The 16,382-nt window shown below is 40.2% G+C and overlaps 1 protein-coding gene across 8 annotated transcripts in view; it reads left to right on the top strand.

Annotated features, from left to right (window-relative positions):
* Window positions 1-16,382, top strand: part of RALGAPA2 (Ral GTPase activating protein catalytic subunit alpha 2) — a 324,892-nt gene that overhangs the window by 163,913 nt on the left and 144,597 nt on the right. For all 8 annotated transcript variants that reach the window (XM_045445466.1, XM_045445467.1, XM_045445465.1 and 5 more), the window contains 2 exons: window positions 9,938-10,066; window positions 15,970-16,098. In XM_045445466.1, coding sequence (XP_045301422.1) covers window positions 9,938-10,066; window positions 15,970-16,098 — 258 coding nt within the window. The remainder of the gene's footprint in view (window positions 1-9,937; window positions 10,067-15,969; window positions 16,099-16,382) is intronic.

The following is a 16,382-nucleotide window of genomic DNA, read 5'->3' as shown; positions in this document are numbered from 1 at the left end:
TATCCTGTTATCTGTGATGTCAGTTACTTTTTGCTTCTGCTTCTGCTCCAGAACCTTGTAAAAGCTGAGGAGGAGTGGGGTGGAGGAGCCAGTGGAGAGACTTGAGCTGGCTGCCTCAGAAAAAGCAGATTTGAACATCCTCCTATCCCACCCCATCCACCCCACTCCCGGGCCCTTATAAATTCTTGGGATGTACAAACACCTCTCTGCGTCAACTTGGCCCCCAGGTTTTGTCTCATTTCAGAGTGCTGCATCTATTTGCTCTGAGTGCACCTCATACACACGGGAGTCAGATGCAGCTATGACACTTTTGCTGTCATTACTCGCCAGCAGACCTCATTTGCTGAAGTCCCATGTCAGGAGTTAATAACTGCTCTGAGCATCTGCATCAATCTCATTAAACCAGCCTGTTGTACAAACTGTAATGTTGGAGATTTGAGGCTTATCAGGGTCACAACTAAGACAGTCATTACATAGTCAGGCTGTGGTGTCTTCAAGGCATGATTGGTACAGCTGGTAAGTCACTTCTGTCTACAACCCTCCAGCAGTTTTTTTCACCTTATGGAATAACGAATGTGTTGAATTTCCTGGTGGGGTTGCCGTCTCCCTGTTCGTCTCCCCAGTGAGCTGTGAAATGCCCATTATAGGAAGCATACATTGAAAGCAGCTCCCCCAATCCATGGGCTGCAAGAAGGGTGTTGTGTTGGTCAGAGTAAAAGGGGCTTTATGTTCTGTTCATATTGCTGAGGACTTAGGGCTGAGAGAACAACTCAGTTCATACGACAGAGGGTGAGTTCTTACTTAGTGCATCTGATCTCCAAGCACCCTGAACATCCTCGCTCTAATTTGCTAATCCCCAAAAATATTTTGAGAAAAGGCTACTTGAGGTGTGGATACCACATCACAGGCTATGGGTTTCTTCCCACCCCGGAAACAACAGGTCTTTCCATTTTAGACTTCCACAATTTCCCAAGATCAGGAAGGATGTCCATTCACAGTGCTTCTATTCAGTGGTGTACTGGAGATTACAGCCGGAGCATTCGGGTAGGAAAATGAGATAAAAAGAATCCAGTCTTGAAAGTAAGTAGGAAAGCTATCTATATTCACAGGCAATATAATCTTGTATATAAAAACCCCAAGGAATTGCAACATTCACAAAAATCCCCTATTAGAATAAATACATTAATTCAGCAAGATTACAGGATCTATATACAAAATTAACTATGTTTCTATGCACCACAGTGGACAGTTTGAAAATGAAATTAAGAAGACAGTTTCATTAATAGCATCAAATGAATATTTGAACAAAATATTTAGGAATAAATATAACCTAGGAAATGAAAGAGATACACTGAAAACCAAAAAACATTGCTATAAGAAATTAAAGAAGACCAAAATAAGTCAAAAAATGACCCGTGTTCCTGGATTGGAATGCTTAATATTGTTAAGATGACAATACTCCCCAAATTCATCTGCAAATTCAATGGGATCCTTATCAAAATTCCAATTTTTACAGAAATGGAAAAAGCTGATCCTAAAATTCTTAGGCAATTGCAAGGAACCTTGGATAGACAAGACAATCTTGAAAAAGAACAAAGCCAGAGGACTCAGAGTTCGCTATTCAGAACTCACTGCAGGGGCACCTGGGTGGCTCAGTTGGTTGAGCACCTGACTTTGGCTCAGGTCATACTCTCACTCATGACTTGAGGGTTTGAGCCCCACGTCAGGCTCTATGCTGACAGCTCGGAGCCTACGCCCTGCTTCCGATTCTGTGTCTCCCTCTTTCTGTTCCCCTCCCCTGTTCATGCTCTGTCTCTCTCTCAAAAACGAAGATGAAAAAAGTTAAAAAAAAAAAAAACAAAACTCGCTGCAAAGCTACAGTAATCAAAATGGTGCTGGTGCTGGTAAAAGGTTGGATATATAGATAATGGAATAGAACTAAAAGTCCAGAAATAAACCTATATATCTCTGGTCATCTGATTTCCAACAAGGGTGCCAAGACAGCTTAGTGGGAAAACAGTAGTCTCTTCAACAAGCAGTGCTGGGACATCTGAATATCCACATGCAAAAGTCTGCAGTTGGATTCCTGCCTCAGACCATATATAGACATTAATTCAAAATGGACCAAAGACCTAAATATAAGAGCTAAAACTATAGAAGTCCTAGATATAACTCCAAAAGTACAAGCAACAAAAGAAAAAATGTAAAAATTGTACTTCATCAAAATTAAAAATTTTTGCACAACAAAGTTTACCATCAAGCAAGTGAAAGACAACCCACAGAATGGTAGAATATATTTGCAAATCATATATTTGATTAAGGGTCTAATGCCCAGAATACATAAAAGAGTTTTATAACTTAATAGCCAAAAGACAAACAGCCTCATTTAAAAGTGGGTGAAAGACTTAGACATTTCTCCAAAGAAGATATCATAATGGCCAACAAAGCATGTGAAAAGATGTGAAAAGACTAAAAGATTAGTCACTAGGGAAATGGAAATCAAAGCTACATTGAGATGCCACATCATACTCTCTAGAGTAGTTATAATAATTTTTAAAAAACAAAAAAATAGCATGTTGGCAAGCAAGTGGAGAAATTGGAACACTCATATATTACTGGTAAGAATGCGAAATGGTGGGGCGCCTGGATGGCTCAATCGGTTGAGTGTCCAACTTCTGCTCAGATCATGATCTTATGGTTCATGAGTTCGAGCTCCACACCAGGCTGTCTGCTGTCATCTCAGAACCTGCTTCAGATCCTCTCTCTCCCTCTCTCTCTGCCCCTACCCAACTCACTCTCTCTCTCTCTCTCTCTCTCTGTCTCTCTCAAAAATAAACAAAAGAGTATGAAAGGGTGAAGCTGCTGTGGAAAACAGTTTGTTCCTCAAAAGTTAAACATAGAATTACCTTATGAACCAGCAATTCCATTCCTAGGTATATACCCCAAAGTATTGACAGTAACTATTCAAACAAAAACTGGGTCACAGATTTTCATAGCAGCACAATCACCAAAAGGTGGAAACAACCTGAATATCCATTAACTGATGATTGGATAAACAAAATGTAGTATATCAACACAGTGGAATATTATTTAGCCACAAAAAGAAATAAAGTATTGCTACATGCTGCAACATGTATGAACTTAAAACACCTGCCCAAATGAGAGAAGCCAGGTTAAAAAACAAAAAACAAAAAACAAACAAAAACAAAAAAAGTCATGTGGTGTATGTGTCCATATCCTGAAATGTCCAGGATGGGCACATCTGTAGAGACAGAAAAGCAGATTAGAGGTTGCCTATAGGCAGGAATGGTGAAGGACTGCTAATGGGTAGACGGTTTCATTTTGAAGATGTTCTCAAATTAGATAGTGGTGATAGTGCACAATTTTATGAAAATGCCAAAAACTACTAAAATATACACTTTAAAGGGTGATTTTTAGTATATGTAAATTATATCTCAATAAAGCTCTCCCTGGTGGTCTAGTGGTTAGGATTCAGCACTCTCAATAAAGCTCTTACAGACAACAAAGTGAAAAAGAAGCAGTTAAGACAATCTGGTGACATGCCAACTTTAGTATAAAATAAAATTCATATAGTGTTTCTTAAACTCAGTCAGCCAACCAATCGCTCTTTTTTTCCTGAAGCAGACAGTCCTGATGAGTTTAAAGGCTAGCAAAATTCTTCCTCACAGATGCAGAATTAATTGCAAGCAGTCATAAAAAAAACATTCAAGGCTCTCTCCTTAGGGCTGAGGGTTGCAGCAACTTTTTCTGCCCTCTGCCTGATGTTCTGTCACTCCTGAAATCCTGATGTCATACAAATGGTCAGAGCCACTCAAGTGGCCATCAGAAATTCATTTCACATTTCTCACTCCCTTTTTCCTTTGTACACTGCTGTCAGGGAAACTGTGTCTTCTCCATAGTATATTTCATGGTGAGAAGTACTAGGTGACTTTGTTTCTCCAGCTACAGAACCCAATTACTCTGTCCTGTCATATTTCTCCTGGCCTTCATAATGTAGTTATACCCAGAGAGGTCACATTTTTCCAGCACTTACACAAGTCTCTGCTTCTTCTCCAAACAGATCACACCATACTCGGCCCTTTTAAACAGATAATGTATAGCACATACTACCTATTCCTTGACTCAGATCTTGAAAGTAATCTTTAGCTTTGTCCTGCTATGTGTTTAGTGTCAGTGACTTCTCTGGAAGCTCAGTGCTTAAGACATGATCTGCCATGCTTCTTTTAAAGGCCATAATCATAAAGGCTTTATTTTTATCAACAAAAATCCTACCTGAACCAATGTAGACCATGAAGAAGCCAGGTAGCAGCTTGAGGTATGTAAAGATTGTCTTCTGCACAGAGCTGAAGGAGCAAAGTCCTACTAGCAGAAGCAAGTGGCCCAGGCCTTGAGACTTTGAAGGATCTGTTCTTCTGGTAACTAATTTTTCTTTTTTTTTTTTTTTTTTTTTTTTTTGGTCACTCAGCATTTCTGAGCTTTGCTAATAGAGAGATAATTGATACTTTCAAATGTGTTCTTGAGGTACTGCAGGATTGTGGCTGCCTTTTTGATTGTTAAAGTTTAAATTATATTCAGGGTTAGTGTTAAAAGTACCCTTTTACATTCAAATATTTTGATAATTAGTAATTACACTTGGGTGTGGAATGAGTTGAACCTTTTCATTAACCAGATTAATGAGATAACCAGATCTGAACATTCTCCCTTTTACCAAACAAAAGAGCTCCCTCTAGAATTTTCTAGATAAAAGGCAGGTAGGTATGTTCCCTGAAAAATGGTGAAGTTATTCATTACGCAGCATTTTATTTTTCTTAAAGTAAAAAATTAAAGAAGCAGTTCAGTGATTCTGTATACATGAGTTTTATTTCTTAGCAGCTCTGTTTGGCTTCCTGGAAGGTCTGAGTGACTTTAGGTGGCATAACCGGACCCGTCTGCCCCTGAGGAGCAGGCGCGAGTCCGCTAAGGAAAGGCAGGGAGACAGATGGTCGGCTATTGTGTTACAACCATCATCTGCTGGGCCATGAGCAAATATTAAGTGAATAATATATATGTAATTGGTGTGAAAGTACAGTTGCAACATTTCTAATTCCGTTTGAACGATGGCTACTTCTTGAACATTTCTGTTTCATAGAACACTATATTGAAATGTTTTTGTTTACAGGGTTAATCCATTTTAAACTGCTTTAAAGTGAACATTTTCCCCCATTTTTGACACCACTGTGCAATATTTTGAATTGAAATGGCCTGTAATGGCCCTTTTTTTTATTTTCCATAACAACATGAGCACTAAATTGTAGCTGTGCAATTATGTAAACAATGGAAATGCTTCCAGAATGAATCCTTCCTTTTAAATTTTCATTTTGTGTAATTGTTGGAAGGTTTGGAGCCATAATAAACAAAATTATTTTACACATTTATCGTTCTAAAGGTCAATTATAAGAGAACTAAAGAAACAACACTATGCAAAATGAATAAACCAATTTCTGTTGCCATCACCATATGTTTTTCTTATCACTTATGGTTTTTCCAGTTACTGTGTACATAGCATTCAATTAAAGCGATTCATTTACCAGGCTGAATGCGGTTTGTGTTTATAGAACGGTGCTTTGGAGGAGAGGAAACAACACGCCTCTATTTGAATTACCTGATTTTTTGTAAGATCAGTGATAAGAGACAGATGTTCTCACCAGTTACTTTCTCATAAGCTGGAATCTTTTGATAAGCTGCAAATTCACAATTATCATCTTACAGTGCAGCTTTCACACTCACTGTGTAGCATGCGTGTGGACTTTTAACCAGAAACAGGAGAAAAATACTAGTTTGGTGGTCTTTTTACTATATGGCAGCATGTTGCAGAATGAATTTTATTTCCTTTGAAAAAAACATGTGAAAGAACTTTGTGCTTCACACTGGTCAGTTCTCAAAAATACGCCTAATTCCTGTTTTAGAGTCCATTTTTCATTGGACTTATTGTTTAGCTTATTGTTTTTAGTCTATTTAGAGTATGGAAAAAGAAACTAATTTTTGCTACCAGAGTCACTTGTTTCAGGCAAATTCTAGAACTCCTTAGAAAAACGGAAGCTAGAAAATCTAAAAATACCATTTTCCTGTTTTGATTTTATTATTTGCCTTAGAAATTATATACATTATAATGGCTATAATGCTTTGCTAGGAATGTTATTTGAGAGCACTAATGTCTAGAGGTTTTTAATATCTGGGATAATGTCAACTAAGAGTCTTATTTATGCCACCTTCAAAATCTTCTAAAATGTTCTTTCCGAATATCAGCAAAATAATAGTCCACAGAATTCTACAAACAAAACCTACAAAGTAAATTCTAGAAAGTAAAATCCTTCAGAGTCCTTCCTTTTTGAAAAAAAAAATCATTTTTTTTACTTGTCACCGTCTTTACTCCTGTATGGTACTTTTCAGTTCAGTTTAGAAAGGCATGTGTTCACATCTATGTCATTAGATAGGACTCTGTGGGAGGGAGTCATCCCATTTAATGGAAGAGAAACATGAAGCTCTAGGCATGACATGATCTGCCTGCAGTCACATACACTTGGCCTTGAACCTAAGCCTTGAGACCCCAGTCCCAGTGCACTTTTCATCACACCAGGGTTTGAGTGCAGGGGCATTTCCCACTGGTAGTCACAGGAGAGGTTTCACTAAACAGCCTCCAGTCACCCAGGAAGAACGATGGCCCCTTTCCTCACCTCCATCAGTCCTTGATACTCTCTCAGCTAGGCCAGTTGGAGCAGGTACAGAACTCTCACACCACCCTGAAGACCAAACCGCCCTTTGTAACAAGGGGAGCCTCCATCAGATAGTGATATGTAGCAAAAATTCAGTAGCCTTGATTTACTGTTACTGTATTGACATAGGACTATTTTCTACTTGTGACATAAGACACTGATTTTCCAGAATAATATTATTTAAGTTTAAAAAAAATGAGTTGCTTTGAAAAAGAGACAAATAATGTTCACTTTGGATGTGAATTTGGCAGAAGGCATGAGGTTGTACATGAATAATTTGACCATTTGGGAAGCACAGTCCTGTCTATATATGAAGCCTTGGAGTCTGTGCAAAAAGTTTCAGAGTCTCAAGATTTTTATTTTTTCAGAGATTCCAGCAATAGCTATGATCTTACTGTGATTAAAGTGGGAGGAGAAAGTGAAAGAAGATTCTACTAGATACGAGTGGAGCCCTCAACGGATGTCCCTCCATTGAGTATATGCAGCTGTTCTCTTTTAAGCACCACAGTCATTCCTAATTTTAACATGTCATCACAAAGACAGAATCTTTGGGTTGTTCCATTTCAGTATGGACAAGCAAAATAAGCAGGCATATGGCCATAATTTGGCTGACTAGCCATTCAGTTCCCTCTTTGACTCCCACATTACCCCTACCCCAGTGCTGCCTTTAACTGGCGACAGCTACCCAGGCCCCACTTCTCCTCAGGGCTCTGTCTTACGTGGGTGGCATAGTAGGGTAGGCTAGCCATCTGTTATTTTGCCCTCTCTTTCCAATCTTCTTGCCCATAGAAACAGGTTCCGTTGAAGTGACTGGCGCAGATCCAGAGGCAGGGAGCCGTGTGACTCTATCTCAGCTCCATGTGTTTCTGCTGTCTTTAGCATTGCTGGCAACTTAGTAATTTTTGGTGCATGCCCCATTTACAGAGCACTTCACCTTTACACACATGAATCTTATGAAGCAAAATGATTTCATTTACAAATTCTGGCCTTAGCTTGTTAAAGGATTTAGTTCCTAATTCCCATAAACTTGTCACAGAAAATTTTTTTTAATTAAAATTCTAAATTCCAGTGGTGAAAATGGCTTATTTAAGTTTGTGCCAAAGATTTTAAAAATCTTCAGGGTTCAAGGCTTAGTTCCTCATCTCAACAGATGGAATGAACACAAACATAACCAAGTTAACATGGTGGTTGTTTGCATTATTAATCTTCAGATACACAGCATTCTGCTACCTTGCTGGCCAGGTTGACATGAATCCTTTCAGTGTGGCATATGTCAACAGAAATGTTCTTCCATCTGCTGCCGGGTAGCTTGATGCCTGATATTCCTAGACAAGGCCCAGCACAATGCACACCTCTGTGAGTAATTACAGGTGTGTGGTGAGGAGCCCAGGGCATTAATCAGAGGCTTAATTATGAAAAAGGTGGATCTTTTGTTCCACTCTTGGAGCATGAGTTTACTACACACTTTCTAAACTACAGCGTCCATCTGCTCAGCCCCTTAGAATGTTTGCCTTGGCTGATATGGACCCTAAAGTGTATCAAAGGACATGATTAAAGCAGGGTTAAACATTAACTTGGGAGAAGTGTGGTTCAGGTTTTTCTTTCCTCTCCTCCTTTATCTGTTTACCTATCTCTGTATTTTTGGTATAGGAAAAACTCTGCTGAAACGCTAAAACTTTAAATTAGTACTAGCTAAACTACCACATATGAGCTCTAATGGAGTAAGCACAGGATAGTCATTTTAAGGATATGAACAGCACAATTCGTAGAAACCAAATAAATCCATTACATAGGGACAAAAACAAGTCTTGGGAAAAAAATGTATTGTGAACACACAAAAATTCTCTTTCAAGATTAACAGATTGTGAAATGAGGTAAAGGACTTAACGTGTTAGGATTTAGTGTGTTGCTACTACTTTGTTCTAATTTAATCAAAATTGAATCAGGATTATTTTATTCATTTAAGTTTATTTATTTTCAAACAGAGAGTGTGTGTGTGTATGTGTGTGTGCGAGTGGATGAGAGAGAGGGAGAGAGAGAATCCCAGACAGGTTCCACACTGTCAGTGCACAGCTTGATGCCGGGCTTGATCTCACGAACCGTGAGGTCATGACCTGGGCCAGCTCAAATCAAGAGTCAGACACTTAACCAACTGAGCCACCGAGGTGCCCCAGGATTATTTTAAAGGATTTTTAAAACAGCCATAGAAAAGAAATCAGATTTTTTAAAATTTTGCTTCTTGGCTTGTATTTTGAGACTAACTATAGATTGAATAACTACAAGACACATACCTCTAGTAGTTGAGTATGTTTGATTAATGTGCATGGCCTAGAAGTACGTGAGAGAAGTTTGTGGTTTTCTGACTAATTCCCTGTGCACACACACACTCGCACAGGTGGCTTCAGAGATGTGGCCTGGCTGTGGGTGGCATGAACACTATCTGGTGGTGGAGCCCTGCTCTGCCACAGGCTGGAATGTGGTGGCTGTCTCAGAACAGAGCTGGTGGGCAGGGGCCAGCCTGCCACCCACCACGGACAGGCTATTCCAGACACGGCAACACCAGGTGTCTCGGCAGTTGGGGTCTTCATGTTGCACACCATGTAAATGGCAGCTGCTACATTTGCACTTTTACCTGGTGTTCTCACTTGTACCCAGAGCCACACTGACTGCCTGAGCTTAGAGTGTGACCGTGCTCTATTCATTCCCATTGTTTAACACATAGAACTATCCGAAGAGTGAATATTTCCATCTCTTTGCCTACTTAAAGATTTTTTAATGAAACAGTGTGCTTTAACTTTTGAAAATTGGAGAGTTTTGAAAGTGATAGGTGTTTGCAGGTCTTATTTATATATCTACCTGAATACTCCCTGGAGCTTGTCTGAAGCTTTCACCTTAAGGTGAAAGACAGAAGTGTCTAGTCCCAATGCCATGATTTAGATTTTGGGCATGTCATCTTACAACTTAGTGTCCCTTCTCTTACCTGTACAATGGGTGCAATAGCCCTTGGACTAAGTCATCATCTCCCAGTACCCATTTTACTGAAAAATTTCTGTGACCCTCGTTCCCTTAGATTATCATATAGTGGCCATATATACAAATGAACTGTCTACTCTGGAATTTCGTTCTTGAAAATTACAGTTGTGTTTTCTTATCTCTGCCTCTAGGATATCTTAAATACCATTATAAGGCACTGTCCACCCCGCTTCTTCTCCCTGGGTTTGCCTGGCTTCTCAATGCTGGTGGGGGACTTCATCACGGCTGCTGCCAGGGTCCTCAGTACAGACACGCCGGCGGTGAGTATGACAATGCTCAGCATCCAAACTCCCAGGAGACTTCACAATCGCTAACAAGGTTCAGATTTCTCCACTCTTAACAGGTGTTGACTCATTAGTGCAATGTGAAACTGGGCTCTGGGGTAGATGCCCTGGCAGCTGATGTGTGAAATTGTAGGATAAGATGACACACTGGTATTGGGAAGGCGTTTCATCAAAAGGCCAGAGTGTGAAAAATCATATCCTCACTAATGTTTCAGTACATTTACACAGTCAGAAGCAGGAGTTGTCTCTTAGAGTCTATTAGCATTTTCCAGTAAATGGTGGCACAGAGATGTCTGTAGTAAAGAGAGAATTTTAAGTGTACATTATCAATAATTTTTTAAATTATTATCTTGGTTTTTATAAGTCTAACAAAATATTTTTTAATGTGAGAACACTTAAATTTTAAGCAGATGATGAATACATATTATTAATTGTGCAATAAAACTCTGGCAGAATTCTTACACTAAACAATGAGAATCGAGTGGACTAAATGAACATTCATGGCTACAAAAAGATTATCTGCAATCTCCACATTTACTTCCACTATTAGCGCAATGTGTTAATGTCTTTTGGGAGAACACTCTTATACATTTACACATAAAGGGCCTCTCACTTTTGTGCTCTGTACACCTGTTACCTGTTCAGACTCATTGTTTTCCTTTTCAAATGGTGTGAATAAAATTAGCTTTACTGTTTTCCAGGGACTTGTATTGAAATCAATATGAGTGTTTAGCTACCTAAATTTTGTTTGATATATTGCTACTTTTTCACTCTACTTCTGTCTCCTCTGCAGGGTAAATTCAAACTCCAACCCTGGATTTTAATTTAAGTTGTTTTTAATACCTTATGTATAGGTGGTATTTCATGCTGGTATTTTCATGTGCTAACTTTTTCTTATAAGGATAAGTTAAAAAGCAAAGGGAAGGGAAAAGAGAGAGCAATGAAAGGGAAGGATAAAAAAGAAAGGTAGAAGAAAAAAGGAAGAAAGATGTTGAATTTGTTCAACTGTTTTTTTTAAGGAATAGGAAATTTTTATACTTCTTTGTTTCTGAAAAAGATTTTAGGATAATCATTCTCAAAGAACCTTCAAATTTATTTTTTATCATTCAGATCAACATTGAACAAATTCACAAGATACAGGAAGGAAAACCATACTTCTTTATTGATAGTTTCCTTACTTGATACTAGGGTTTCCTATAAAAATGCCACACCCTTTCTAGAGATGATGCCATGCATGGCAGTCATTCTCTGTGGAAACTTATCTCTTGGCTAGGTAAGATATTAAAGTAGCTTTCCAAAATATATTTTTTTAGAAAGAGAAAGAAAATATGATCATGTGAATGTAAAAGTTACATGAAAGAATAGTAACTATAAATTGCCTTGAATTTCTCTCTTAGTTTAAACTTGAAGTTTAAAGTTGTAGGGGAACTGGTGATGGGGCACACCTACTCAGTCAAGTTTTTGGCTAACACAAGTTAAATACAAGTTTGAAGTACCATTGCTACGCCCTGCTGAGGGAAAGAGAAACGCACACACAGGTCACCAAAAGATGGGTTGGAGCTTGTGCTCAGCAAACATTCTTCACAGTAGCCTAAAACTAGAACTAATCCAAATGTCCATCACCAGTGGGACAGACCAGTTGTGTGCACATAGGACAGAGTATTGCATATATTCCCCTTCCCATGCTTTACCCTGGAACTCTACAGGGTCGGACCTGGGTTCCATCCCAGTGTTGCCTTGTATTGTTCTCTAACCTTAGACAATATGCTTAGACACATGAGCCTCATTCTCCTCATTCTCCTGTGTGTAAATTGGGACTCACCCTAGGCTCAGTGCTTAGGCCAAAAAAGTATTGTCATTTACCACATTCATTGAATAAAGCTGTGTAACAACTCCTTAATTTTATTTAAGATCTAATGTTTTATATCTAGTTGTTATATAGCCTAGCACGCAATCTAAAAATCCACAGTTCAAGCCAGGCTCATGTACAACACAATAGTTAAGCCACTCAGGGGAAGGTATCAATCTCAATGAAGTCTAAACCAGGATTGTTGATGGGTAAGTCTAAAAAAAAAAAAAAAAAAAAAAAAAAAAGATTGTCTGATGGATAAAGGGCAGCAGATAATGAGGGCCAACAAAGCAAGGCTGTTTGAGAAATGTGTGGGCCTGCTACATGCTGGGACCTGGCCTGGCTGAGTATGACAGGGCCCCTAGCCTCAAGGAACCAGATGGGTACACCAAGTGTTTAATGTTTGTGCATGAGTTTCTAGCAGCCACAGTAAAATCACATCCAGAACCCACGGGGGCACCAACTGAGGAAGTGTTCATTCTGCCGGGTAAGAGGTGGAGGGGAAGACATACATTAGAAAGGTCTTCATGGAAGAAGTGAAGCTGAAGCAGAGACCCGAAAGACCATCAGTGTCCGTCAGATAAACAGGGACAGCAGCAGCCTCCCCTTATCTCAGGATGGTATTTATTGAGCACCCACTGGGGTAGAGAAGTGATGAAGACCACCTAACCCCTGCCTTTGTGGGGGTTACAAATATTAAGTGACTAACAGCTCAGAAAGTGATGTATGCAAAGAAAAAAACCCAAAGCAGGGATGCTGGAGACCTCAGAAGTGGAATGACACAATGTTTTGAGTTTGCTTCTTAACATAAAATAAAGGAAAGAAAGGCCTCGGGTAAGGGGACAGAGTGCTAGTGATGGGGTAGGGTTACACAGAAGGACAGGACCGTGGTCTAGGTGGAGCTTGTCAGTGTGAGATCCCTCTGGACCCCTGAGGTGAGATGACATACAAACCTGGACTTCAGGTGGGAAGTCTGGTCTAGACAGAAATATTGAGGAGTCCAACATTTAGGAGGCATTGAAATCTTGGGGCTGAATATCCTTTGGGAGTGAGTATAGATCTGAGAGAGAAGAGGGCACAGAACCACACTCAGTGTCCCAGAGTTTAGATCCTGAGGAAACAAGGCGTTCCAGCACTGAGACTGTCAGACCACCTTAGGAGCCAAGAAAGGTGTCCCAGGGCCAAATGGTGCAGGTGTTCCCAGGCACGAGGGAGCTAGCATCTACATCATCGCTGGCGTGGGGTCAGGTGAGGAAAGGCCTGGGTGGTGACCACAGGTCATGTAACATGGAACTGTACTCACTGACGGACTTTGGCTAGTCTTAACATTTTCAATTTGCTCTAGTGGTTTCAAATCTTCATATTTAAAAAATGAAATAAACCATTAAAGATACAGCGACTTCATCCCTGATGCTATGGCTGCACTCATAGCGGCCTTCACTCTGGCCTGTACTGCGCTTCAGTGACTGACACTCTGCTCTCCCTGAGAGCATCCATCACCCCACACTCCTGCTCCATTCTGAGGGCATCACTGCTCAGGTAGAATGAGATGGGAACTGTGCTACGTGGCCCTGGGGGTTATTCCCTGAGAGCCCTGGGTGTCTTTCTCAGACTCCGCCCCTGGGGAACTCCAGGGCCTGTATGGCCTCCCGGCTCTGTGCACCTGGGGCCTTTTTCAGGTCCATGGGTGCCCGGGTCCTCTGCCTTTTCTATTCCCACTGCCCGAACCATGCCTCTCACCCCTCACCTCACTCCCTCACTCCACCAGCCTGGCTGGCTCCTGTGGCTTATGCGACTTTTAGCAGCGGTTGGTCTTAGTGTCCCTAACTATCCTGAACAGAACAAATCATTGCCTCGTTTTGGTTCCCATAGAATATCTCTCTGTGTGTTTTATATCGTCTTTTGTTTACCTGTGTGCTGATGAGAACCAAGCGAGGTAAAAGATGAATGCTCTGCGTTCTTGTGATATCCCTACTCTATGGCTCACATAGCAAGTGCTTTCCTGAATTACATATAACCGCTATTTGCCTTTCCTCCCACACTCCACATGCTACACTGCCATCTCTCTGGGGGAGGGAGACTCCCTTTCATTTCCTACCCCGGGTGCTTAACAATATAGACCCAGTGTGGACCCTGGAATTAGATGGCCTCAGTTCAAATCAGGGTCTGTCACTTGAAAAGCCACTGAATTTCTCCGAGCCTCAGTTTTCTCACTTGTAAAGTAGAAATGATAATAGTATCTAGGTCATTGGGTTGCTGAGGGTATTCTAGGAGGAAATGCTTGTACAGCATTTAGAACAGTGCTTAGCACTGAGTGAGAGCTCTGTGTTTGCCACCATTATTATAATTGCTAGATAGTAGTAGGTAGACAGAAAAATGGATGGCTGGGTGGCTCAGTCAGTTAAGCATCTGCCTCTTGATCTTGATCTCACAGTTTGTGCTCTGCGCAGATAGCGGGGAGCCTGCTTGGGATTTTATGTCTTCTCTCTCTCTGCCCCTCTCCTATTCATCCCCCCCTCAAAAATACATAAACTTTAAAAAAAAAAAGATGGACAGATGGGAAAGTGGGTGAATGACATACCTCTGTAATTGTGGTGTCTGCCCTATTCTTGGCTAATCATAGCTGCTAGTAAGTATTGGCTGAATTGAAATCTTGTGAAATGCCTCCTTTGATATATTCCTTTATTTTTCTCCTGGATTTTTTAAATTTAAATATATGAAATTTATTATCAAATTGGCTTCCATACAACACCCAGTGCTCATCCCAAAAAGATGCCCTCTTCAATACCCATCACCTACCCTCCCCTCCCTCCCACCCCCCATCAGCCCTCAGTTTGTTCTCATTTTTTAAGAGTCTCTTATGCTTTGGCTCTCTCCCACTCTAACCTCTCTCTCTCTCTCTCTCTCTTTTTTTTTTTTCCTTCCCCTCCCCCATGGGTTCCTGTTAAGTTTCTCAGGATCCACATAAGAGTGAAACCATATGGTATCTGTCTTTCTCTGTATGGCTTATTTCACTTAGCATAACACTCTCCAGTTCCTTCCACATTGCTACAAAGGGCCATATTTCATTCTTTCTCATTGCCACATAGTACTCCATTGTGTATATAAACCACAATTTCTTTATCCATTCATCAGTTGATGGACATTTAGGCTCTTTCCATAATTTGGCTATTGTTGAGAGTGCTGCTATAAACATTGGGGTACAAGTGCCCCTTATGCATCAGTACTCCTGTATCCCTTGGGTAAATTCCTAGCAGTGCTACTGCTGGGTCATAGGGTAGGTCTATTTTTAATTTTTTGAGGAACCTCCACACTGTTTTCCAGAGTGGCTGCACCAGTTTGTATTCCCACCAACAGTGCAAGAGGATTCCTGTTTCTCCACATCCTCTCCAGCATCTATAGTCTCCTGATTTGTTCATTTTGGCCACTCTGACTGGTGTGAGGTGATTCCTTTGATATATTCCTAATTCCAGTAGTGGACAAACAAGTGATTTTGTATCACTAGATGTCAATCACTATGTGTTATTTTGCAAAGTAGTTCTTGGTGAGACAGGAAATTTGGTGGATGGTGTGTGCTCTTTCCCTGCCTTCTGAAATTCAGCCCCAACCCTTCTCCCTTATGAATTTTTGTTAACTGTCTTCACAGCAAAAATAATATTAAGTTGATATCCCTTACCCTGCCTTGTCAAGAACATTAAGACTAAAACACATAAAAATAAAAGGTAAAAGTCATAATTGAGTCATTTGCTTTTCTGAATCTGAATGCATCTGCAGACCAGTTTTCACTGGTCTTTTTTGTATTCAAGTATAACGTTATTTTCCATTCCTTGGAAATTTGCTTTTTCATTTAGACAAACCTGTCTTGTTTAACTGTTCACCTGGAGGAAAATAACCAGCCTAGTTTGATATTTCTTATCTAGGATAAAATAAAGATTCCCTCTTGAAATCATGAAAAAGTAAAGTCTGTTGCTTAAGTAAAGTTTCTGGCTTAGCAAAAGAAAAATGAGCACTTTCACTTTTTTGTGTGCAGGCCCCTCATTCAGAAGCTCTCACCATTCTTGGTTCTCTTGTCTGCTTTCCAAACACCTACCGGGAGATCCCTTTGCTGCAGTCTGTGCCAGAAGTCAGTGAAGTCATCACAGGAACCGAAGACGTCAAGGTACCTGCTACCTTTGAGTGACTCTCAGGTTTATCATCTTCTAGTTCCAGCTCTGTGGCCATCGCTTCCATTATTGTGCATTGGTCCCCTTATCCCTGAAAGTTCTGCTTTATTGTTTAAATGTTTCAGTAGTTGTTGTTTTCAGAAGGCTGTTTTCAGGAGATTAAATGTATCCGAATCAGAGCACATCGCAGTTATAACTGATAGGCTCCTTGGGTGTTTTTTATTAGGTCTGTTTATCATGCCTATGGATCCTAATTATGTAATGAATCATCCTTTGTAAT

This window comes from Leopardus geoffroyi, chromosome A3 (assembly GCF_018350155.1).
Source record: "Leopardus geoffroyi isolate Oge1 chromosome A3, O.geoffroyi_Oge1_pat1.0, whole genome shotgun sequence".
Lineage (NCBI taxonomy): Eukaryota > Metazoa > Chordata > Mammalia > Carnivora > Felidae > Leopardus > Leopardus geoffroyi.
Note: the sequence above shows the minus strand (reverse complement) of the source record. Positions and strands in the feature narration are given on the sequence as shown.